The 26,139-nt window shown below is 50.8% G+C and overlaps 1 protein-coding gene across 5 annotated transcripts; it reads right to left on the bottom strand.

Annotated features, from left to right (window-relative positions):
• Window positions 1-865: 865 nt before the first annotated feature.
• MYCBPAP (MYCBP associated protein) lies at window positions 866-24,359 on the bottom strand. 5 transcript variants are annotated; one of them, XM_021929019.2, is made up of 19 exons: window positions 23,979-24,359; window positions 16,034-16,161; window positions 15,260-15,419; window positions 15,014-15,117; window positions 13,969-14,152; window positions 13,606-13,721; window positions 12,908-13,055; window positions 11,507-11,622; window positions 11,301-11,416; window positions 10,654-10,762; window positions 9,588-9,777; window positions 8,952-9,139; window positions 7,699-7,845; window positions 6,172-6,558; window positions 5,003-5,124; window positions 4,154-4,269; window positions 3,594-3,724; window positions 3,231-3,401; window positions 866-1,035 (listed from the first exon to the last, which is right to left on the bottom strand). In XM_021929019.2, the coding sequence occupies exons 1-19, from the start codon at window positions 24,247-24,249 to the stop codon at window positions 934-936; spliced, it is 3,006 nt and encodes a 1,001-aa protein (XP_021784711.1). In that variant the 5' UTR covers window positions 24,250-24,359; the 3' UTR covers window positions 866-933. The 5 variants fall into 5 exon arrangements, with proteins under 5 accessions (XP_021784711.1, XP_021784710.1, XP_021784713.1 ...); XM_021929018.2 differs by having other exon boundaries at window positions 3,231-3,404; XM_021929021.2 differs by having other exon boundaries at window positions 3,231-3,404; window positions 24,207-24,313.
• Between the last annotated feature and the right edge of the window lie 1,780 nt (window positions 24,360-26,139).

The raw sequence follows: 26,139 nt of genomic DNA on the forward strand, positions 1-26,139 counted from the left end.
GGGGAGGAGGGCATCAGGACTCCAGCACAGCCCCCTCCCTGCCTTTCCCACACGGAGTCAGATCCTGCTCTCCGTCCTCCTGCATCTCAATTGGAGGATCCCTGAGGCCCACTTAAGGACGCCCACCCACCCATAAACCAAAGTTGTTCTTCAACCTCTGGGAGCCTGGAGTGTTGTTCACATGGGGAACCCAGTCCCAAATGGTTATGACTGACAGAAGACAATGATGGGCATGAGTCTGAGCTGACAGTACCTTTCTGAGAGCCATTTCTAGCCTGTTTCATGTTCCCTTGAGCAAGGGAGGTAGCATGAAGATCAGCAGCTGTTTTTAAGGCAGAAAGATGGCTCAAGGCCAGATAGTTTGAGATGAGGAGGGGATAAGGAAGACTAGACCCCAAAATAACAAGGTGATGTGGCCTCTAGAGCTGAAGAGGTGTGGTGAGCATGATCTGCAGGGACTGAGTTGGGGCCCTGGGACCCAGCTGAAGGGAGATAGCAGGGAGCCAGGTCCCATGGGTCTAGTTCTACTCCTCATCTCACACTTTGTCATACTTGGTGATGACACTTCGGGAAGACCTGGCTCCAGGAAGCATGACCCTAAAAGTTTGGGACAAGGAAGCCAGAGGCAGGGACTACCAGAGGTGACACACTGTGTCCTGTCACCTGACTCCTTGTCTTGCTACCAACCCGCTCTTCTGCTTGGCATCCCTCACATCACCTCCCCAGCTATGTCTGTCTCTCCTCCTGCTGGAGGGCTCTGGCAGCTGGCAGGAGGGGATCTGAGGGCAGACGGGACATGGGAGGACCTGGAACAGGAGATGACCTAGCCAAGATCCATCATGTAAGACACAGAGGCACACAGAAGTAGAAGAAACTTGAAAGTTCTTTATTATTTATTAACCCATTTTCCAGAAGGTTGCTTGGGCCCGAGAGTCACCTGCAGAGACGCAAAGGCTCCTCGACATTCTTTATGGGGCTGAGCTCGTCAGCCAGGACCATCAGGTCGGTCACCAGGGTGTCCAGCAGCCCATGGACCTGGAAGAACGGGACAACATCACAGGCAGGGTTTGCTCTGTGGGAAGCACCTATATATCAACTGTGCTGTGGGAGAATAGCTGGAGAGGGGAAAGAAACCAGTTGTTTGTGGAAGAATTTCACAAGTTCAAAGTTCTTCTGAAATAATTTTTGGTTTTGCCTTTTTTTTTTTTTTTTTTTTTTTAAGACAGGATCTCTCTGTCACCTGGGCTGAAGTCCAGTGGTGTGATCATGGCTCACTGCAAGCCTTGACTTCTCTGGCTCAGGTGATTCTCCCACCTCAGCCTCCCAAGTAACTGGGACTACAGGCGTGCACCACCACACCTGGCTAATTTTTTTCTTTTTTTTTTTTAGGGATGGAGTTTCACCACATTGCCCAGGCTAGTCTTGAACTCCTGGGCTCAAGCAATCCACCTGCTTTTGCAGTTTTATTTTTGAAACCAATCTGGGGAGGTGGCCCTGCGCCGGTACCTTTGACATATGGAGGCACTGGAGCCAGGTTGTTAAAGGGGAACTCCAGGGATCCCATGGAGCAGTGCCCATTTAGCTGTTTGGGGTAGGCCTGGGCTCAGTCCCAGTTCTACTCTGGTCTTCTGGAGGCCAATTTTCCTTCCTGTATGATAACAGATCCACACACTGAAAGGTCTCTGGGACTGAGCCCTCCAATGGGGTTGGATCATACAAGCCCAGGCAAGTTGATTCTTTTTTTTAATTTTTTCTGAAGAGATGGGGTCTCCCTGTGTTGTCTAGGCTGATGTCGAACTCCTGGGCTCAAGCAATCCACCTGCCTCAGCCTCCCAAAGTGCTAGGATTATAGGTGTGAGCCACCGGTGCCTGGCCAGCAAATTGATTCTCTTTTTCTTTCTTTTTTTTTTTTTTTGGAGATAAGAGTCTTGCTCTGTCACCCAGGCTGGAGTAAAATGGCATGATCTCAGCTCACTGCAACCTCCACTTCCCGGGTTCAAGCGATTCTTGTGCCTCAGTCACCCAAGTAGCTGGGACTATAGGTGAGTGTCATGCCTGGCTAATTTTTTGTATTTTTAGTAGAAACGGGATCTCACCATGTTGCCCAGGCTGGTCTCAAACGCCTAAGCTCAGGCAATCTGCCCACCTTGGCCTCCCAAGTGCTAGGATTACAGGCATGAGCCACTGCACGTGGTCTGCTAGTTGATTCTTAATATCAAAGAGCCATGGAAGGGTCGACCCCCGTGGGTCCTCAGAGCCCTTTAATTACTTTCTAGACCCCATCAACCATCAGATATCTTAGTGATGTCACCAGTGGCAAAGGGAACTTTTGATCAAATGAGATCCAGAGTGTGAACACATACATGATGTAATCCCAGCTCCCCAGGTGTCCACCTTAGAAGAATACAAGGCGAGGCCATTAGACATACTGACATATTGAAAATGGCTTTGTGGACCTCCCTTCCAAAACAACAACAGTAACAAAAAAAACAAAACGGAAAACCTGGGTGAATCTCTAAGGACCTGCTACTTAAGAACGGATTAGGATGAAGTCTCTCTAGTCCTTCAAAAACCTTACAGTTGATGGGAATGCACCCTACATGGTGTTCTCCCAAGGAACACGTCTGCCAGGATGCACCTAACGGGGAGTAAGTGGAAGCAGCATAAAGAGAAGGGCTTCCTTCCTCTCTGTTCCCCTAGAGTCTGTTCTCCAAAGGGCAGCCAGAGCCATCTTCTAAAGCCTATCAGACCCTATCGCGTTGCTCTTCAAAACCTTGCATGACTTCTCATTTCCACTCCGAAAAATCCCAAGTCTTCACAGTAGCCTACAAACCATCCCTCACCCCTATGACCTGTTCCCCATCTACCACCCTGTCCCTTCTGGCCCCTCCCTCCTGTGGCAGTTGCTCCCCCTGCCTAAAGCACTCTTCACTGGACGTCCATTTGGCCTCCCTTCCTCTCCCTTCAAGTCTTCGTGGGTTGTCACCTCGTCACTGAGGCCTCTGTGCCTCCATTCCCTGCCAGGTCTATCTTCTCTCACATCGTGCTCATCACCTAACACGCTAGGCACATTTCTTATTCATGAGGCCTGTCTCACACACACGAGGATGCCCTTCCTGAAGCAGCTCTGCTTCCACCATGATGGAGTGGGCACTTATTGTTTGCAGACTGAACAGAATGAATGAGGCAGGTGGGAGGCGGGGGAATGGCTGCTGGGTGCTTCCCTTCACCTTGCTGTGCAGCCTCTGGGTGTATTTCTCCATGACCAGGGGGTCTATGGGTTCTTGAGAAGGGAGGTTGATGTCAGGGATAGGGTCTTCCGAGGAAAACCTGTCCCGACTTGTAGATTTTATGACTTTCTTGTCGTCCTTTGCCCTGTGCTTCTTGCTGTTGGGACGGTCCTGCTGGGAGAGGGAGACACACACAGCCTTCAGGAGCACCACAGGTAGGCCCAGGATGTCCTCAACAGTAGCTCACTGGGAGAGCCTGGGCACATGCCCACCTCCACAGCCCCCACATCTGCAGCCCCTCCAATCCCCTCCCCAGCCCCACCTGGCCCAGACCACGCCCCAGCATGACTCCTTCCCGAGTACCCTGGCTCCTTTCTTGTCTTCTTTGTCTTTGATCCCCAGTTGCTTCTTTTCCTGGGCTGCTCCTTTCCGCTCCTCCTTCCCAACTTTCCCCACAGGTACCTTCACTTCCATGATGGCAGGTGATTTTTGATCTAAGGGAGGTGGGTGGAAGAAAATGTGACAGGCCCCCAGCAGCCTAGTGGATGCTGCAGGCACGTGAGGAGGCTTGAGGGGAGGTGGAAAAGCAAAGGACAATAGCCTTGAGCCCTGGTAGGCGCGTGACTTCATGAAACAGGACTGTCGTGTTTCTGTGTTCTGGTCCCGGCTCTGCCATGCTCCCATGAACGACCATGGATAAGTCATTTAACTTTGCTGGGATTACTAAACCAAGGTGGTCACTAAGGTAGCTTCTGGGTACCACATCCTGGCAGCTGACAGAAGGGGGTAAGGGGCCTACTCCATGGACTCAGCCTAGCAGAGCTTCCACCATAGGAGTATGACTGGCCCAGGCACTGCTGCCTGTCCATTCAGAGAGATGAGGAGGGCTATGCAGAGGTGTGGTTGGTTGCACAAGATCTGACCTTGCTCTTCAGGCACATTCAAATAGATGGTCTCCTTCTCAGGCAGGCCCAGCAGAGACCTCAGCCACAGGGAATGGCTCACCAGGCTGTCAATCACATCTCGCCATAGCTGCAAACTAGAGGGCAAGATATAGTGGAGAAATGCCATCACTCCTCATTTGTCCTTGAACCTGCAGAGGCTTGGGTCCCTCTCTTCAAAGACCCTGGTGCCAGGAACTGCTGTGGAAATGCCACACGCCTGAGCAGCCAGCATCCTCACTGTTCCCCACCAGGGCAAGTGCTTGGAGGGGGTTCTGGCTTGCCTTGGGTGGCAACCAAGAAAAAACATGGCCCAGGACTAGGGTTAGGAGGTCTGCATGAATTCAGTCCTACTTCAAAGGGCTTGAGGCCAGGGCCAGACTTGGGCCCAGTCCCACTGGAGGGGCTGAACCTTGCATGAGACTTCCAGCGTAAGGCTCTTGGGGCTTGTCCTGAGGGCCTTGAAAAGGACCCCACGCCTATACAAGCAAGTTCCAAACAGGCACCAGGGAGGGTGACAGCAGAGAAGTGAAGCTTTTAATGGAACCTGCCCCCACCCTTCTTTCTGCCCTCTGGCTTCTCCTTTTCTCATTCCTCTGCTCATTGAGAAGGAAAAAGGAAAAAACAGGAAGAAAAAAAAGTGAAGGTGTTTGATCTGCTGTGACTGCTCTCCAGTGAGCAGCAGGCACCGCAGGGTTCCAGAACATGGAATGTTTGCGGCATGCTCTAGCAACCTGAGCTCAAGGGAAACTCAGAGCCCTGGAGTCCCAAGACCCCTGCAGATGCCACAAAGGGAAGGAGATGGGGCAGCTCTCCTGGCAGGGCACCTACCCCATCTGGTGCAGGAGGTTGGACTGCAATGGCCTTGGCTTCTGGCACAGCTCCAGGGCTGCTTTGTTGAGCCTCATCAGCGCATCCTCTCTCTGGTTCTCATCAGGGAGCACCATCACTGCCTGGCAGGGTCATGGGCACCATTCTGCACCAGGACACCAAGGCTCTCTGTGTCCTCTAGTGAAGGGCATGGTGATGTGGGGATGGGTGGCAGGGGACCAGAAACCAGGAGGGGATGCAGCCATGGAGAGCTGTCTGGGTGCCTTTGGTGGGAGCCAGGGACCCCCCTCAGAAATCTGTACCTATGAACCCCTTCTCCAAGATTTGCCAGGGTCAGAGAGTGGGCCCCCCTCCTGGAACATAGAAGCGTGGGCACCCCAGACAAAAACAGGTAACCCGGCTGGGCACGGTGGCTCACACCTGTAATCCCAGCACTTTGGGGGGCTGAAGCGGGTGGATCACCTGAGGTCAGGAGTTCGAGACCAAAATACAAAATTGGCCTACTAAAAATACAAAATTGACCTGGCATAGTGGCTCACGCCTGTAACACCAGCACTTTGGGAGGCCAAGGTGGGTGGATCATGAGGTCAGGAGTTTGAGACCAGCCTGGCCAACACGGTGAAACCCCGTCTCTACTAAAAATACAAAAATTAGCTGGATGTGGTGGTGCATGCCTGTAGTCCCAGCTGCTCTGGCAGGCTGAGGCAGGAGAGTCACTTGAACTCGGGAGGCAGAGGTTGCAGTGAGCCGAAATTGCACCACTACACTCCAGCCTGGGTAACACAGCAAGACTCCACCAAAAAAAATTTAGCCAGGTGTGGTGGCGCATGCCAGTAATCTCAGCTACTTGGAAGGCTGAGGCAGGAGAATCGCTTGAACCTGGGAGGCGGAGGTTGCAGTGAGTTGAGATCGTGCCACTGCACTCCAGCCTGGGCAACAAGAGCAAAACTTCATCTCAAAGATAGATAGATAGATAGATAAGTTAGATTAGATAGATAGATAGATAGATAGATAGATAGATAGATAGATAGATAACCCAAGAGATCCCTTTCTCTGGGCTCTCAGATTTTGTTTCTTTGCCCATGGAGCAAGAGGGGCTGCTGGGGCCTCCTTTGTTGGTTCGAGGCAGGAATATTCTCTACCAACGCCTTCCAGGGTCTTGGAAGCACCTTTCTGAAATCCTCCAAGCAGAGATTCCACTCCAGCAGGGGAAGGCCATCCGGCTCCCAGGGGCTCTTGGCGCTGTCCACATCTGGGCTTTCCTCCACCAGGATCTCCTCCATGATGCTCTTCTGCTGAGGACTCTTGGTTCCCACTCTGGCCTTCTGGGATCTGGATTCCCTGAGGGCCTCGTTCTCAGGCTGGGGCACTTGAGGTTCAGAAATGGGGCTCCTAAAGCGCGGTAAGAGCTCGGCATTCACAGAGGCCTTCTCTGTGGCTATGGGGCTGACGTGCTCCTTGTCCCCTGGCCTGGCCTCCTCAGCGTTGAGGGGCAGAGTCATGTACTGGGGCCACAGTTCATGCAGGCTTTGCACCACTTGGTGCTCGTAATGCAGCTGCAGCAGAAGATGGGAAGGCTTGTGAGGGAGAGGCTGGGGTGCAGGCACCGGAGCCCATGCCAGCTGGACCTGGCTTCTTCCCATTCCCCTGAGAGCACTGATGGAGGAGGCAGGGAGGAAGCCAGCAGGAGGGCTGCAGCCAGAGGGGCCCCCTACTTCCTTTTCAACCTGGGAACCTCCAAGTTGAAGCTATTTTTTTGCATTTGGGCTTCCAAGGAAGCCTGGGTTTGAATGAAGGAGTTGTGAAGCTCCGTTCTCATCAGGAATCCACTTATTAGCAAAATTACCCCGGGCAAATTACTTCATCTTTCTGGGCCTCAGTTTCCTCAATGTAAATGAGGATGTAAATAGTACCAGGGCCAGGCACAATGGCTCAAGCCTGCAATCCCAGTGCTTTGGGAGGCCAGGGTAGGAGGATCACTTGAACCCAGGAGTTCAAGACTGGCCTGTGTGACAGAGAGAGATCCTATCTCTACCAAAAAAAAAAAGAGAGAGAGAGAAATTAGCTGAGCATGGTGATGCATGCCTGTAGTCCTAGCTACTCAGGAGGCTGAGGTGGGAGGATCACCTGAGCTGGGGAGTTTGAGGTCACAGTGAGCTATGAGTGGGGACACTGTACTCTGGCCTGGAGTGTGACAGAGTGACATGCTATTTCTAAAAAATAAATAAATAAAAATAAGTAGTACCCATCTCATAGGACTGCTGTGAGGAGAGGTGAGGTATTCATGGAAGATGTGCAGAACAGAGTTTGACACATAAAAGAGTTTGCTATTACTCTCACCTACGGCAGCAGTCACAACCTTTTTGGCACCAGGGACTGGTTTCATGGAAGACAATTTTTCCACGGATGGCAGGGAGTAGGGGAATGGTTTCAGGATGAAACTGTTCCACCTCAGATCATCAGGCATTAGTTAAGATTCTCATAAGGAGTGTGTAACCTTGATCCCTCGCACGTGCAGTTCACAATAAGATTTGCGCTCCTATGAGAATCTAATGCCACTGCTGATCTGACAGGAGGCAGAGCTCAGGCGGTAATGCTGGCTCACCCACTGCTCACCTGCTGCTGTGCGACCTGGGGGTTGGGGACCCTTGACTCAGGGCACACATGATGGGACAGAGGCTGGTGCTGGGCCTCACCTGAGGATTCCTGTGTCGGAACAAGTCTTCCTTGGTGAGATAGGCATCCACAGGTGATGGTGTGCGCTCCGGGGTCAAGACCCCCATCAGCACCTCCTGCAGCACTTCGTGAACGATGGTGACTGCCTCATGGGCCGTCAGTTTGCTCTGCAAATGGGAAGGTGGCAGAGGATGGCAGCCCAGGCTCTCAAAACCCATGCATCCTTCAGGAAGTTGGAGCCCCCAGGACTTTGTGCCTTCCTAGGGTCTGAGTTCCTGGCATTGGCGCTCTCTCTCTCTCTCTCTCTCTCTCACACACACACACACACACACACACACACACGCCTGTTCTAAGACCCGAAAGCCTCTGAATCTCTCCAGACATCCTTGTTCCTTAAAATGGATGAAAAGGATCCAGAGGAGGGCCAGTTCCAGGGAAGGCTGCTGCTGCCTGGGGCCTGGTGGTCACACAGTTAGCATGTCACCAGATTAGGAAGAAGGGGTGGGGCACACAGTGGGGGTGCTTCTGAGGATGGTGGTGAACCTTCATCAGGCTTTAGTCAGTGTCACAGAAACACAGGGGAGGGGCACCTTGTGTGAGACATGAGTGCTACAGTCAGTGAGTAAAGCAAGCATGACATTGTCAAAATGACCTTTGATCACCACTGGCTGAGCTCCAGCTGAAGGAGCCGGCCTTGTGACTGGGGACCACAAAAAATAAAAAAGCGCAGCTTTCTACCAAATCCCAGGATGCATGGCTCAGATGGCCACACTGTGAAACTGATTCGGGGGAACAGATTCCCAGCTCCCACCTCACACTCACTCCAGAGTTGTCAGCTGATTGAGTGGGACGGTGGGCAGACTCACCCTGCTATTTATTAATTATTATCCCTGGTTTTGAAGTCTTGTCGGTTAAACGCAACTCCACTGTATAGTACTAGACAGCGATGAACAAAACACAGACCAGTGCATAGGGCCATGCATTATTTGTACTTTACACAGTCTGCCTCTTAGGCTCAGTCTAATTTCTTTCTAACTCAGTGGGGCCATGCATGGCATTGCTGCAAGCTGCTCCTCACCTGCCTAGCCAGTGCACCCATCTTTTACATCACAAGCCCTGGGAAGTGTTCGTGGAGCAAAAGTAGTTACCTGTTTGCTAAAAATTCAGTTCTCCTCTTAGGCTGGGAGAAATACCATCCCTGCAGGCACTGCCAGGAAGAATAGCAGGATACCCTAGCCGATGCCCAGAGCGGCCATGGTCCTGGGTCCCTTACCTCCAGTACTTTCCTCTCATCCTCAAAAACATCCTGGGTCAGGGAGACTGCATGGAGATTGACTTGCAGCACAGCACCTCCTAATAGAGTAGGATGGGTTCGAAACTCCCAAAATTCCCTGAAGATCCCAGCAGTCAAAGACTTGAAGAAGAAGGTAAAGGTTTTAGTTTCTCCAGGCAGAATCACACCTGAGAGGGACAGAGACTGAGGTTTTCAACATGCAGGAGCTGGCTGAGCCCCAGACCTGTATGCTGCTACATGCAGTTAACTGAGCCCCAGGCCAGGTGACTGGCCAACCATCCCAGTTTGCCCAGGGCTGAGAGGTTTCCTGGAAAGGGGGATTTTGAGTGCTAAAGTCCCAGGCAAACGGAGACAGCTGGCCACCCTAGCTCCAGGCCTGTGCATCTAGATAACTGAGCCCCTAGAACGTTTCTGCTCCCAGGTGGCTCACGTCCCCGGGTTCTCAAGTTCCGTCAGTCTCTCAACAGACATGAATAGTCAGGCCACACATTTTACGGAAGGAATGAGAGGGACTCAAACTTACAGGAGCTGGGTCATAACTAAATTTTGATGTCTCATGAGGATAAAACCAGCCCCAGACAGGAGCCAGCGTGTAGGGTGGCTTCTCCCAAGTACCTTCCCGGCTGTTAAAGTAAAATCGCTGCATCCTGTTTTTCTTCAGGTCTTGGAAAGTGTCCGGTTGGTGCTGCCGTCGCCAGTCATACCAAATGGCCACGGTGCCATTATTGACCACAGTCAGTTCTGAGGAGGTTTTCTCACCTTCTAGGGTTTCAAAGGTCAAGTGAACAGCAATCCCGACCTGCCTCTGGAAGGAGAAGGGACAAATGTCTTTGCTGGAGACCCTGGCCTAGAGTGAGCAACTCATCTGGTCTGCCCAGGACTTTTCTGGCTTTAGCACTGCAAGTCTCGTGTCCCAGGCCTCCAGGGCTTGGCCACTGTCACACAGAGTGATATCCTACTCCAATGTGGTTGTCTCTGAGGTTACCCTCAATAGTAAGAAGAGAAGATAATATATATATATATATAATTATATATATATATTTATATATAATTTTTTTTTGAGACAGAGTTTCGCTCTTGTCACCCAGGTTGGAGTGCAATGGTGTGATCTCAGTTCACTACAACCCTGCCTCCCAGGTTCAAGCAATTCTCCTGCCTCAGCTTTCCAAGTAGCAGGGATTATAGGTGTCCGCCACCACGCCCTGCTATTTTGTATTTTTAGTATAGAGATAGGGTTTCACCATGTTGGCCAGGGCTGGTCTTGAACTCCTGATGTCAGGTGATCCAGCCACGTCAGCCTCCCAAAGTGCTGGGATTACAGGTGTGAACCTCCACGCCTGGTCAGATAAAATGTATTTTATACCCAATGAACATTTCTATTCCTTAGCATCTGAAGAATATCTTAGAACCTTCTTAGAGCCATACCTACTTGAAAGAGTTTGCTTGTTTACATGCTCGGGGGCTAGGTATAAGCCCCAAGTGGCTTATGACAGTCTGCAGCCTTGTGATTTTATTCTTGCTCAAGTTAGTATTGCTGTCACCATTTTCAGATAAGCTGAATGCACGACCAGATAAAAACGCAAACAGGAGACTGTGCAGGCTCCTGGTAACTGCCACAGACACCTCGGGGCTGCATCCCCGAGGGAGGCCCTCCCAGCAGGTGCGGTGAAGGCAGTTTTACCTTGTTCTGTGGATTACTGCCTCTGATCCAGCAAGCTGGCTTCCCACAGAACAGAAGAGAAGGGCCGAGAATAGGCATGGGGACATCAGAGGAACTTGCCAATGTGCCTCTGTAAGAAAAGCCAATGACTTATTTTCTCTTAGGCTGCCAGTCATGCCATGTGGAACCCACAGAAATGGTCACCAGGAAGCCTAGAAACACAACCAGCTCCACCCTGCAATGGAGTATGATCAACTCCACTCCTGTGCAGCTTCCTCCTGACCCATTGCTCTAGGTGGGAGGTTCTTAGAAACACACAGACTCTTCAAGCCCTCCTGCCAGAGCTATTCGTGGTACACAGAAATACACAGACTCTCCATGCCAGAGGCATTCAAGATGCACAGCAGTGGGAGGGTCTAGAGAGCCCTCACTTGACCAGCAAGGGAATGTCTGGGAAATCCCCATTAGGAGTTAGTTGTTGGAAAGGAGCAGGTGGCAACAGGAAAGCTAGCACAGCTGCTGGAATGGGTTCAAGGAGTGGGTGGCAACCACTGGAGAGAAGCTAGGCTGGAGGCACCCTGATCTCAGGGAGGGAAGCCTGCTCTTTCATACTGGTAGTTGCTGGAGAACTCTTCAGCCTCCCTCCCCCGGGTTCAGGCTGCACTCACAAGTATGTTGTCTCTTCAGAGGAGCTTCCCTGACTTCTTTCAAACACTGTGTAGTCTTCCACAGTAACAGCTGAGAAGGGCTGCCCTTTGCCCACCACCTCCAGGCCATCAATATCCTCCGAGAGATGCAGAAAGGTTAGAAGAGCTGACTGAAGACAGGCACTGCCCCAAGAGGCTTCTGACTGGGGCATGGAGGCCATACTAACCTGCTGGCTGAAATCCAGCTCTGCCATGATTTTCTGCAGCTCCTTGCGTCGGTAGATCAGAAATAGACTCCGATCCCAGGTGTAGCGGTATGAAGCGTCCCTCTGGGCTGGTAATCCTAGCATGAGGTCCAAGGACCCTCAACACAGGCTGCTGCCATGCCCCCTTGCTCACCCACTTCTCAAGGGCTCTGAGAGTGCCTATCCCAACACCATTTCTAGGAAGGATGAAAAATACAGCTTCCCTGCAGCAGCTGGACTCCGCTCTCCTGTCCCGTATCTCCTCAGCAGCCCTACACAAGACTCCTGCAAAATTAGCTTCCAAATAGCCAAATTTTTGGATTATAGTAAAAATGATAATAGCAGCTACCTTTTATTGAGTGCTTAACAATGAGTCAGAACTTAATACATTTCATATCTCATTTAGCCCTATCACAACTCTGTGCATATTTTACAGATAAGGAAACTACAGGCCAGAGGGGTTCAACCACTCTGGGGTTCACTAACACGACATGGCTGGGACCTGAACCCAGGCAGCCTGGCAAGCTCTAAAGCAGATATGCTCAAGAGAAACAGGATGCAAACCACAAACACAAGCCACATGTGTCACTGAAAGTTTTCTAGATGCCACACTGAAAAAGGAAAAAAGAAACAGGTGGGATTCATTTTAGTAATATAGTTTGTTTTATTTATTTATTTATTTTTTGAGACAGAGTTTTGCTCTTGTTGCCCAGGCTGGAGTGCAGTGGCATGATCTTGGCTCACTGCAACCTCCACCTCCCAGATTCAAGCAATTCTCCTGCCTCAGCCTCCTAAGTAGCTGGGATTATAGGCAAGCACCACCATGCCCAGCTAATTTTTGTATTTTTAGTAGAGATGGGGTTTCACCATGTTGACCAGGCTGGTTTTGAACTTCTGACCTCAAGTGATCCATCTGCCTCAGCCTCCCAAAGTGCTGGGATTACAGGCGTGAGCCACTGTGCCCAGCCTCATTTTAGTAATATAGTTTATTTAACTCAGTATATAAAAAATATTGTCATTTTGACATGTAATAAATATAAAAATGATTAATAAAATATATTGTTTTCACACTAAAGCCAGTGTCCAGTTGACAGCACTTCTCAGTGCAGGGCAGCCACGGTCTAGGTGCTCACCGGCGGCATGCAGCTCAAGGCTCCACACTGGACGGCAGCTCTATGGCTGCACTCCAGTCTCCTAGCTCTCTCACTGTTTTACTGAAGAAAAGGAAGAGGGAGCCAGACTTCAGGAAGACTCTGGGACTTGCCTAAGGCCACAGAGAAACAGGCCCTGGGCCGCACTGTAGAGCCATGCTGGCCACTGCCACACTACCCTGCCTCTGGGCCAGGCACAAGATGCCAGCTGGCTTACAGCCCTGTGCCTCACCTGTCTCCACCCGGATGGAGTGGGGCTTCCCGATGTGAGTGATGGGCTCCATAAGGCCACGCTGAGTTTTTGTCTTGGTCATGACCAGACCTGTCATCTCATCTCCCAAGTATTCCAGTCGACTCCAGAACCCACTGTTCTCCCAGCTCTGGCAAGGAAGGAAAGGTGAGTCAGATTACCTGGACACCTCAGCCAGATGCTGGTGGAGATGTGGGAAGACAAGCACCACCACAGGCTACAGATGCTCCCTCTGGGGAATTCACTGCTGCCATGATTGCAGAACAGAAGCATCCACTGCCGCATTTTCTGGACACCCTGTTGTCATCTTTACCTGCCCCCAGCCAGATGGTGTGGGTTGGTACAGGTACTGCACTGGTCTACCAGAACAAAGAGGGGGGACTCTTCAGCCTCTCTCCTTAGGGTGTAGGCTCCACTCAGTCTAAGCTCCTAGGAGACAAACACTAAGACTACTCTAATAACTCGCTACCTGTGTGGCCACCACAGGCTGAATAACTTTACTGACTAATCACAGAATTTAGTAAAGGCCTTGAGGGCTTAATGATGCTTTGCAATGGATAGGTTTTTTCTCCCCAGCTGTGCCACCTGAAACCAGCATCCCTGTGTCCAGACACCTGCCCCCCACCCCCCTCCTCCGTGCCACCCCCTGCCCCCCGGGCACTTAGGACAGGTGGCCTCACTTTCCTATCACGCCGCGTTGGAAGTGTGCAGTCAATGAGCTCCCGCTCCTCCTGGATCCGTCTGTAGGTCTCCCCAGTGTGCATGAGCAGCTCACTGATCGGCTTCTTTAGGTGTTCTAGAGAGAGAGGCAAGATTGCAGCCACTCTGCCAAACCAGAACAAACAGGGGCCTTGGCAGTCTGCATCGGGCAGCCTCCCTCACGGGGCTAATTTCAGGACCCACTGAAGCTTCAGAGTGAGACACTCTTGGGAGTGAACAGCACAAATGTGGTCAGCCCGAGGCCAGGCTCTGGAGGAGTAAACAATCCAGCAGAGCCTTGCGCCAGATGGAGGCTGGGCGGGAGCCCTGTCTGCTCTGCTCACCACTGAGGGCTTCCTGCTGCTTCTTCCGCAGGGCTATGTTACGCTGCCAGTTTTTCAGAAAGTTGTGCTGAGGAGGTGGGGCCCAGGGAGGTCTCTTCTCTTCTTTTGGGGCTTTTTGCGTTGACTCTCCTTTAGCAGAGATGAGGGTCATCAGACAGGGTGAGGTAGGTATCAGCTCAGCCAGCTGAAAAGTACAACATAGGCATGTGGAGGGCGGTGAGAAGGCTCTGGGCGGGGCTGAGCACACATTTCCTGAGGCCTAAACCCATGCTGTTATCCCACTGTGCTGAGAATCCCTCCTCTTCAGGACTCCAGGGTAGCCAGTGACAGAAAATAAATCCTAGAATCAGGGGGCCCTGAAAGCAGCTGTCAGTCCACTCTCCCACAGAAAGGGAACTTCTGTTTCAAGATTGGGGTCAACATCTTCTAGTGTTATTGGTCCTCCTCACAACTGACGTTGATTGACACCTTCACCCATGTGTAAATGGAAGCATTCTTACATGGCCCCAGGCCCCTTAGCGCCTGACCAGAGTCAGCCTGGATCCAGGGAAGCAAGGGGAAGAGACAGGAGAAGCACTGCATGATGGGAAGGTTGAAAAGATACAGAATCTTCCCATGGCCCAGGAAGCAGTGGGAAGCCACCTTCCTCCACCACGTGGAGTGAGGAGGGCAGGCCAGTCTCCAGAGAAGGGAAAATCAAGACAGTGCACAGAGCAGAAGGAAATGAGGCATGTGGGCCCTGAGTCCTGATGCCTTTCTGGGTTCAGTCTACTCAGACCCAGGTACTCCCACCTTTGGGTTCCATGAGGCAGTCTCTGGAATCCTTACAGTAAATCCCCGACTTCACTGAAGCCAGCTTCAGCTGTCTTTTGTGCCTTGCAACCGAAGTGTCTAACTATTCTGGGAGAGGGTCCCTTATCAACTGAGACTCGAAACCTAGAGACTAAACTGTCTCTTTAACCCCAGCCCTGCTTGACTCTGTCAGGTGGAAGACCGAAATGACTTCAGTGACTGCTGTCATCCGGGTAGTTCTGTGCAAACAAACCCGGGTGTTCCCTCGAGCAAGTGCAATTCTCTTAAAGTCCTGGAGACTCCCCAAGATGTGGTGGGGCAGGATCTGGTCACTGCCATTGAAGCTGTCACTGGGACCTGTGAGGATAAAAGAAGAAAGGGGAAAGAAGCTGTGGGTGGGCATCTCTCAAGAGGGCAACTTTCTGATGGAGACTGGGTTTCTCTTGAGGTTGACCCATGAGTTGAAAGACAGTAAAGCCAGGGCTGAGACTGGGTGTACCAGAGTAGTCCAGAGGCTTTGTGGCTGCATCGGGATTTGCAGGACGTGCTACAAGATGGCAGACCTTCCTCCTAGGATCCGTGGGTTTGAGTTTACGGATGACAAATTTCTGGGTAATGACGCGTTTATCTTCCTTTTCAGTAAGGCGAGGAATATGTTGCTAAAAAGAAATAAAACAAAGGAGAATTCCACCTGTGGTGGAAGGAGGAAGAGCACCACCCATCTCCTCCGTTCTAGTTCTAGGTGGAGTTCCTGAAGGCTGACAGATCTGTGTCTTCAGCTCTGCCCATATGTTCTGTTGAGGAAATGCCTGTGTAACAGATATGTGACTTAGTAATATCCTGGAGGGAAAAAAAAGAACATCTTACGCCTCCAGATAGTTCAGGTGAGAGGTGGCTGACTCTCCCAGGTGAAGCATGGGGTTAGGGTTTAGCAGCTTTACCCAGAGCTGTACCTTTGCTCCTTAAACTCATCCTCCCTTCTGTGAAATGGGAATGATGGCACCTACCTCTATGGGAACAAGATACCTCATCATCTCATTTCCCCCGTGGTTCTATAGGAATCTCAGAAATGTTAAAACAGACAACACAGTGAATTCCTTAAGGTGGTAAAGTGAAAAGAATCTGTATTCAGTGGATTTTTGCAGGGAGTTAGACACTCCCCATGAGTAGGGAGATGGTGGGAAGACAGTGGACATGGCTGGTGTTCTAGACCACTCAGGCTGCTGGCAGGGAAACGTTTCTATGATAAGGGAAGCTTAGGCTTCATCCTCACCTCCTTCAAGTCTTCCTTCTTAATGGCCAAAGCAAGAATGTCATCTCCTTGTAGGACATTGCTAACAGGTTCAGGCTCTTCCTGAATTGGGGGTGTGGGTTGTTCAGGTCCCTTTGCCCGTTTCTTTTCTGAAGAGAAGCAGAAAGTTATTAAGTCCTTAAAGAGCTCCTTCTGTATATGTCAATATATACACACAAAAGTATAAATATATACTAGACTCCATGGGGGGGGGGCGGTGCAGAGCTGACCAGCTGAAGAGGTAGCAGAGGCTGCCAAGGTGGCCTGGGTGGCACTTTGCTGGGGCAAGAGGAGTTCCCTTTGGAGGGTCCCCCTACCCACAGCCTCTGGCTCACCACAGTGACTAAGACTTCTGTAGCCAGAATTTAGATCAGAAGATGCTTCATTTCAGGCCAGGTATGGTGGCTCATGCCCGTAATCCCAGCACTTTAGGAGGCTGACACAGGAGGATCACTTGAGGCCACGAGTTCGAGACCAGCCGGCCAACATGGTGAAACCCCGTCCCCACTAAAAATACAAAAATTAGCCAGACCCATGCCTGTAGTCCCAGCTACTCGGGCAGCTGAGGCAGGAGAATCACTTGAGCCTGGGAAGTAGAGGTTGCAGTGAGTTGAGATCGCGCTACTGCACTCCAACCTGGGCAACAGAGCGAGACTCTGTCTCAAAAACAAAACAAAACAAAAAGATGTTCATTTCGGGTGCCATGGTGCAAGCCTGGAATCCCAACACTTTTGAGAAGCCAAGGCAGGCGGATTGCTTGGGCCCAGGAGTTCAAGACTAGCCTGGGCAACATAGTTGAGACTCCATCTGTATAAAAAAGATTATTTTTAATATGCAAAAAGATGTTCCATTTCAGGTTATGCTATTTATAAGCTGGACAGTCTTGGGCACACATCACTTAACCTCTCTAGGCCTCAGGCTTCCCATGTGTACAAAGAGTCAGTTGGACTAAATCAGTGGTTCCCAACTATTAGTCCAATGTCTGCCTCAGAATCTTGGGAGGAGTTTTATGAATACAGCTTCCTGGCTACTGCATGGAGCCAGGGCCTAGGGAGCTGTAATTTTTTCAACTCCCTAGGTGATTCTGATGCACAGCGGTTTGGGACAACTGAACTAGATGTTTTGCCAGTGTCCTCCAGTGCTGGCACTGATCCATGCTTCTGGGTGAAGGCATTGGGTTTCATAAGACACTGGTTAAAATGCAGAATCTCTGTGGGGGAAGCAGAACATTCACCACTGGCCATTTACTGCACACTATTTCATTAAATAAAGATTGTTGAGCGGGCGTGGTGGCTCAAGCCTGTAATCCCAGCACTTTGGGAGGCCGAGACGGGCAGATCACGAGGTCAGGAGATCGAGAGCATCCTGGCTAACACAGTGAAACCCCGTCTCTACTAAAAAATACAAAAAACTAGTCGGGCGAGGTGGCGGGCGCCTGTAGTCCCAGCTACTCGGGAGGCTGAGGCAGGAGAATGGCGTAAACCTGGGAGGTGGAGCCTGCAGTGAGCTGAGATCCGGCCACTGCACTCCAGCCTGGACAACAGAGCGAGACTCCATCTCAAAAAAAAAAAAAAAAAAGATTGTTTAAGCAGCTTCTCCATGCCAGGCACTGTGCTAGGTTCTGGGGATCTATGTCAGAGCTTGTCTTTAAAGAGCACATGCCCAGTGGGAAACAAGACCGTGAAACAGACTGAACCAGAGTAACTACAGGAACATGGTGGGGAAGAATACCCAGCCCAGAGTCGGCAGGTGTGGGAGGCGGGGGGGTCAGGGAGGGCTTCCTAAGGAAGGGATGTTTAAACAGAGCTGAAGAAAGAAGTTGGAGAAAGGAAAGGGCCCTGGGGAACAGGCATTCCAAAGAAAATAACATAAAGAGGCATAGAGGCAAGATAATGGAGCACATCCCTGGAACTCAAAGCATGTGTTTTTAAATAGCTGGAGTGTGGTGAGGTGGGAGGGAAGAGGCAGAGCCCAGAGAGAGCAGCAGCAGCCATATCGTGCAGAGCTCAGTGAGCCATGTGAAGGCTTACCCCATGGGTAATATAGCATGCCAAGGAATGGATTAAGAGTTGCAAGATCTTGGGAGGCCAAGGCAGGCAGATCGCTTGAGCCCAGCAGTTCAAGACCAGTCTGGGCTCTATAAAGAAAATACAAAAATTACCCAGGCATGGTAGTACATGCCTGTAGTCCCAACCACTTGAGAGGCTGAGGGGAAAGACAGCCTGAGCCCAGGAGGTCAAGGCTGCAGTGAGCCAAGATTGTGCCACTGCACTCGAGCCTGGGTGACAGAACAAGACCCTGTCTCTAAGAAAACAAAACAAAAAATCCTGCAAGACCGAGATCAGCGTATGAATGTATTTAAGAGTCTGTTATGGCAGCCAGAGCATGACATTGACAACACCTGGGGCAGAAGGGAGTCACAGGTCACTTTCCAGCGAGGACACACTCCCTGCCTTCCTTTCACAGAGGTGGCTTAACAGGTTCAAACACATCTCATTTCTCTGGCTGGTCAACCCTGTCATTTTCCCTCTGGTTCAGAATGGTTTGATATAAGGCCCTACATAAAACAATCAAAAGAAAATCTAAGTTCTGCCTTTAGGGAGTTTAAAACAAAATTTAGTTTTATCCACTACTTCTCACAGCACCGTAATCTTTAAGAGGAAGTATCACTAAAACATCAAGGCAGGTGTTTTGGTTAATAAAATCAAAATTTTTTAAAGGAAATTTCCATAGAGTTGGTGGCCAAAAAAACTTACACCAAAATCATTCCAAACATAGTTCTAAATTCAGCCTGTTGGCCAGGTGCAGTGGCTTACGCTTGTAATCTCAACACTTTGGGAGGCCGAGATGGGAGGACTGCTTGAGGCCAGGAGTTCAAAACCAGCCTGGGCAACACAGGAGAACCTATCCTTAAAAATTTTTTTGTTTTTCTGTTAGAAAAAAATAATAAATTCGGCCTATCATCCACAGTCTGTTTCTGTAATGGGGTCAGCGAAGGTTCGGGAGTATCTGTCTGTTAAATGCATGCCTCTGTGCACACAAACACACATGCGGGGCTGACAGCTGAACCCCGAGTTCCAGTGTCATCTGCCGCCAAGTGTGGAGATGCAGCCTTGGGCTTTGATTTCTACCTCCCCTCTCCCTTCTACACAAACTCACCAAAGTGGGTGGCAGCCTATGAGAACTGAGATCAGTTGAAGGTCTGCTTTTGTAAATATTTTGGTATTACCTGTATTTTCTAGGACATTTGCTTTCTCCATCCATAACCTTGACTGGGTTGACATCTTTCCAAGTGATTAAACATCTCCAGATGTGTGTTTTTTACTGGTGGGTACACAATTACCACGTGTCAACAGAAACTTTCAACACTGCTGAAGATTTTTGGGGGCCAAAGCTCGCATCCCTTCAGTGATAGAGAAGCCAATCTTTCATGTTTGGTTTAGATTGAAACAGTAAAACTCTGGTCTAAGGTTATTCTGAGAAAGTTATCTTTAATGTAGTCCAATAAATGCTCTGTTACTGCATACAGTCAAGGAGTGGTATGTTCTAGTTAATAAAATATTCATTAAAATGATATATACATTTTTTTTTTCTTGAGATGGAGTCTCACTCTGTCCCCCAGGCTGGAGTGCAGTGGCGTGATCTTGGCTCACTGGTGCGATCTCGGCTCACTGCAACCTCCGCCTCCCAGGCTCAAGTGATTCTCCTGCCTCAGCCTCCCAAGTAGCTGGGAATACAGGCATGCGCCACCACGCCCAGCTTTTTTTTTTTTTTTTTTTTTTGAGATGGAGTTTCGCTCTTGTTGCCCAGGCTAGAGTACAATGTCATGATCTCAGCTCACTGCAATTTCCGCCTCCCAGGTTCAAGCGATTCTCCTGCCTCAGCCTCCCAAGTAGCTGGCATTACAGGCATGCACCACCATGCCCGACTAATTTTTTGTATTTTTAGTAAAGGCCGGGTTTCACCATGTTGACTAGGCTGGTCTTGAACTCCTGATCTCAGGTGATCCACCTGCCTCAACCTCCCAGAGTGCTGGGATTACAGGCATGAGCCACCGCGCCCGGCCGCCCAACTATTTTCTGTATGTTTAGTAGAGACAGGGTTTCACCATGTTGGCCAGGCTGGTCTCAAACCCCTGACCTCCGGTGATCCACCTGCCTCAACCTCCCAGAGTGCTGGGATTACAGGCATGAGCCACCGCGCCCGGCCACCCAACTATTTTCTGTATGTTTAGTAGAGACAGAGTTTCACCATGTTGGCCAGGTTGGTCTCAAACTCCTGACCTCAGGTGATGTGCTCGCCTCAGCCTCCCAAAGTGCTGGGATTACAGGCATGAGCCACTGTGCCCAGGGATATATATATCTTAAATTGCTCCTAGGGACCGTTTACCAAGCCTCTTCTATGTGCTATAAACTACAAAGCTAGTATAAAAGGTTAAGATATGGCTCCTTCTCTTGAGGTACTGAAAAATGTAACAGATGTGAATATACACCAATCATAACATAGTAGAGGAGTTCCTACATTTGCAGTACAGGCAATAGGTTTGGTTAGACATCAAAAAAGGAACAGATCCATGTGGATTACACAGTTCAGGGCTCTGAAGAAGGGTTCAGAGGAACAGCTGCAGAGGTGGCTCCACAGGCTGAGGCAGGCCTCAAAGGAGAGACAGGTACAGGTATAGCAGCAAACCGAGATGCTCCAGGTGAGGTCAAAGTCCAAGCAAACCAGGGAGCAGGGCTGAGCATGGCATGTGAGTGGCACGATAACACAGAAAACTTGCTGGGGAGGTGGTGATGTTGGGGATGAGAGGGAAACCAGAGCATGACAGCTTTGTAAAGCATGGCTCAGGCATCTGATCTTTGGTCCGGGGAGTGAGTTGATGACAGGCGCATTTCAGAATGATTCATCAGATGCGGAGAGCCAGATGGACCGGAGAGGCAGAGGCAAGCTGGGAAGACCAGGGAAGGAAGAGCCCCAGGGATCATTTTAGGACCTGCAGGAAGACTCCACAGGGCTGAGGTATGTCTGACTACTGAGCCTGTAGAGGCCCAGCACTCTCTGGTTCTTTGGTCTGGAATCCCAAGCTATAGGGCTCCTGGTGAGCTACCCAGCTGACATTTCTCCCTTGATGCTGACAGTGAGGGGTACCCCGCTTGCATGGGGTAATCAGTCAGTCTCTGTTGGAGCTGGACCAGAGGGCTGGAAGCAAGGTGCTCAGGTGGGGATAGGAAGGGAGATGCAGAGGGGGGAACTATGGAGGGAGACGAAACCTGGACTCTTTCTGCTTCTTGTTTTATCTGAGTATTATTCGGTTTTAGTGTTGATTAAAGTCTTTGGGAAATTCTGACCTTAGGGTTGGGCTGGGGGAACCATGGAGGGGCTGTCCCTACTAGGGCGGAGCTTTAATTCGTTGGGGAGGGGAATCTAATACTGCTGGGAGGGTTCTTGGCTTCTTAGCAACAAGACAGCAGAGGTAGGGGGGCACATGGCGGGAAGGCAGGGTACTGGGACTCAAAAAGGCTCTCAGGTCCCAAGAAACAGGTTTAAGTCACTGTTTTTGCTTTCCTTTTTGCTTAAGAATCAGAGACTTTGGAGAAACATCGCACAAGGTTACAAGATTACATTTGGTCATTAGCTGCCTTATATGGGGGCTGGGGGAGAGTACTGCACTACAACATTACAGGCTTCCCTGAGATATTTTTAAAAAGATATCTTGCATGCTAACCACTTCATTTTTTTTCCCCTCCTCAGTCTGGTGCATGTTCTTAACTCAAGGGTTAATTAACAAACTAAATTTTCTGCTTATTAAAAATAAATATGCAGTAAAAAAATCTTTCCTTGATTTGTTTATAGCAGTTCAAATCTGATAAGATCTCCCAGAAATTATGTGAGCAGGAGGCAGTAGCTAGGAAAGCCCTTGACTGCCCTTGGGAAAGGGGACCAGATATTCCCTCTCTCTCAACTAGTAAAAAGTATGTCATGGGCCAGGCATGGTGGCTCATGCCTGTAATCCCAGCACTTTGGGAGGCCAAGGTGGGAGGATCGCTTGAGCCCAGGAGTTCAAGACCAGCCTGGGCAACTTGTCTCTACAAAAAAAAAAAATTAGTCGGGCATGGTGGTGTGCACCTGTAATACCAGCTACTTGGGAGGCTGAGGCAGGAGGATCGCTTGAGCCCAGAAGTTCAAGGCTATAGTGAGCTATGATTGTACCACTGCACTCCATCCTGGGTGACAGAGCGAGGCCCTGTCTCAAAATACATGTATATATATAATGTCATAAAACAGCATTGGACTTTTATTTTTTTAATAATGGGGGTCTCACTGTGTTGCCCAGTCTGGAATGCAGTCAGCTATTCACAGGTGTGATCATGAACTCCTGGCCTGGAACAATCCTCCTGCCACAGCCTCCTGAGCAGCTGAGACTGCAGATGTGCTCCACCATGCCCGGCTCAACGTTGGACTTTTATACATGAAGAAACATAGAGCCATACTGAAAAGCGACTAAGCTCCTGTTAGTTTTCTGAGCGTCCCCTCTCCTCACACTGAGCTTTCACAACTCTGAGGCTGGGTCTCCCCAAGGCCTGCAAGAGCACATCAGGCTTTCTGACCTAGTACATAAAGCCCTTTCATGGTCTGGCCCCTGCCCTACCCACTGTGCAGCCTCTTCTGGTTCCCACATTTACAGTTTCATAAACTCATGCTGCTTCCTAGACCTAGAGAAGCAAACCTCTCCTTTTTTTTTCCTTGTCTGCCATAGATGTCACCTTCTTCAGAAGATGTCCCCCTACAACCATCCCTGGTCTAGCTCAGGTGCTCTGAGCCCCCTGAAGCCCGATGGGCACCTACATCGCAGCATTTGTATTTCTACTTTTGTCTGGTTACTCCTCCAGGCGTTCATTAGACTGAGTTTCTTGAGGACCAGGGTCACACAGTTAATACTGATACCCTTCTGGTGAGCCACAGTACCACACAAAACCAGCTCTCCGTAAACAAAACTAGGCTGGGCGCAGTGGTCCATGCCTGGAATCCCAGCAGTCTGTGAGGCTGAGACAGGAGGATCGCTTGAGGCCAAGAATTTGACACTAGCTGGGACAACACAGCAAGAGCCCTGTTTCCACACACACACACACAAAAGGGCTAAAAATGAAATTTAAAAATAAATAAATGGAAACAGCAAAAAAAGATCAAAAGGGGGTGGGTTGCAAATGAGAACATGTCCGTGGAAGTCGTCCGCTATCAGACGCCCTGTGGCTATCCCAGGTGCAACCAGAAGGAAGCTGTAGAGGCCAGGAAGCAGTCATATCTAGCGACTCTTTTCAGGCTAAAGGAGCTGGATAAGTGTCATCCAGCTGGAAAGTGCACGTGGTAGGAAAAGGCAGTCAAAAACAGAACTAGCCAAGCAAGGCTTTTCTTCTGGGTTTTTCCAGCAGGAATCCTGAGTGACGCCTGCCCCCCATCAACCCTCCTCTACCGAAGAACCCCATCAAGGTGGCTGGTTTCACCACTCCATTCTTTCCTCTTCCCAAGGACCCCAATTCCTGGCCCTTCTACCCTTAAACTCTTTCCTGGCTCTTCTGCACCTCATCCAGTCTGGGGATCCTGCCTCCTGCATGCCACCCGAAGATGTGGTTAGAGGTAAAGGTATCCCTGCCTGCGCAAGGCCATCTCCCCAGCCAGTGGCCGCTGAGGCCTCTCTGTCAGTCTCCCACTTCCTATGTCCCCATTCTCAAGGCCCAGTGCGCTGTGGGTTCTTCCTGCCTTGCCCCCCCGCATCCCTAAGGGTCCTATCCCCAGTACCCTACTTCCCCGTGATCTTTCCTCCATCCCTGGTGCCATCCCCATCCTCCAGGCCCCGTGTCCTGAACTCATTCCAGGGACCGCTTCCCCTGTCGGGTTCTCCTGAGCGCCCAAGGCAGTCAGCGCCAACCTTTGAAGCTCTCTGCGGCCTCTAATAATCTGGCTGGAGTTATTTTGAGGCGGGAATCCTTCTTTAGAGACTTCATGGTGCCGTCCCGGCGGTGAGCGTGACCCTGCACCGCCCGGCCCCGAGACACCGAGGCTGCGCCGCACCCGCGGCGACCCCGCGCACGCCCGCCAGCCAGCGGCCGCCACTGCGTCCGTAGCAACCGGCGCCCCGCGCGGGGAGGGCACCTACCAATCAACTTGGGCGGAGACTGCTTGGAAACCACCTTCTTCATCGGGCCGCGCACGCGCCCGCCGCCTGCGGCTCCAAGAGCGAAGGACCCCTAGAACGCCCCGCTGGCCCGACCCGTGACGCCACAGGCGGCGCCGACGAGCGCCGTGACGTCACCAGCCGGGCGGGGCGGGGGGCCCGGGCGAGGACCCCCGCGAGTTGTGGGAGCCGAGGGCTGGGTGGGAGCGGGCTGGCTGGTAGGGGTGCGGGACCTGCCTCGCCCCGCCCTGCTGCTAGGCCACGGGAGGCGGGTGGGGCGTCGCAGGTGCCAGCCCCTGCTTCCCACCTTCCTCGACTAAGGCCACGTCCTGTCGAGGGACCTCCCTCTGCCCTCCTCACAGCGGTCCGGGGGTATCGGGCCTTTCAGGACATGCTGAAACCTCTTGCGTGGCGTACCGTGGGTTTTAGGTGTCCGTGGCTGCCCTCCCTCACTCGCACCAACGCGCCTGGTGACCTCCCGGGTCCACGCTCGCTGCAGCCACTTTGGCCTTTCATCACTTCCCCGAACAGCCAAAACTTTTGCCCCGACTTGGGGCATTCTCACAGTCCTTGAAGATACTGCCTCTGATTATTTTAAGTTTATAAACGCACCCGCTTTGTTCCCCTTCTAGAGCCCTGATGCATTCTGGAATTTTTTTTTTTTTTGTATGTAGTTGCCTATTGTCAAACTCTCTCAGAATGTATGAGAGCAGGAGCTACCTCAGGCCCCGCCCCCAACCCAAAGTTTAGTGCCAGTAGTCACGCAGTAAATTGTGCCTCAAATAGTGAAGGGGTTCTAGAGCCAGACAGAATTGGGTTCTAATCCCACCTATGCCGGCTTGCTAGCTATGTGTTCTTGAGCCAATGCCTTGACCTAGAAGAGCCAGTTTTCTCTGCTAGGCGCAGTGATTTAGGCCTACAATCCTAGTGCTTTAGAAGGCTGAGGCAGGAGGATTGGTTGAGGCCAGGAGTTCAAAATTGGCCTGAGCAACGTAGGAAGACCCCATTCTAAAAACCTCCGCCTCCCAGGTTCAAGCGATTCTCCTGCCTCAGCCTCCTGAGTAGGTGGGATTACAGGCGTGTGCCACCACACCTGGCTAATTTTTGTATTTTTAGTAGAGGCGGGGGTTTCACCAGTTGGTCAGGCTGGTCTTGAATTCCTGACCTTGTGATCTGCCCTCCTCGGCCTCCCAAAGTCCTGGGATTACAGGCGTGAGCCACCGTGCCCTGCCTAAAAAATTTTTTTAAATTAGCCAACTTTGGTGGCCCACACCTGTAGTCTTAGCTATTCTGGAGGCTGAGGCAGGAAGATTGCTTGAGCCCAGGAGGTCCAGGCTGCAGTGAGCTCTGATTGCACCACTGCACTCCAGCCTGGGCAACAAAGTGAGACCCCCATCTCATACATCCATCCATCCATATATATATACATAAAATGGTGGTCATAATGCTGCCCTCACAAGGCCACTGCAAGGGTTAAATGAATATGTATGTATTTATTTTTCTTTGAGAGTATCTCACTCTGTTGCCCAGGTTGGAGTGCAGTGGCACAGTCATAGCTCACTGCAGCTTCAAACTCCTGAGCTCAAATGATCCTGCTGCTTCAGCCTTCCAAGTAGCTGGGACTACAGGCATGTGCCACTGCACCCAGCTAATTTTTGAATTTTTTGTAGAGGCATAGTCTTGCTATGTTGTCCAGGCTGGTCTTGAACTACTGTGCTCAAGCGATCCTCCCACCTTGGCTTCTCAAAGTGTTGGGATTACAAATGTGAGCCTCCTCACCTGGCCTGAGTGTGCATTTAAACTATGCAACAGGGTGCCCTCCACAAACTGTAGTATCTTCTCAGTCAATTCTCAAAATCATGCTGGGGTTGAAGGGAGGGGACACATTATAAGCCCATTTTACAGATGGAGAAAC

This window comes from Papio anubis, chromosome 17 (assembly GCF_008728515.1).
Source record: "Papio anubis isolate 15944 chromosome 17, Panubis1.0, whole genome shotgun sequence".
In the NCBI taxonomy this organism is placed as follows: Eukaryota; Metazoa; Chordata; class Mammalia; order Primates; family Cercopithecidae; genus Papio; species Papio anubis.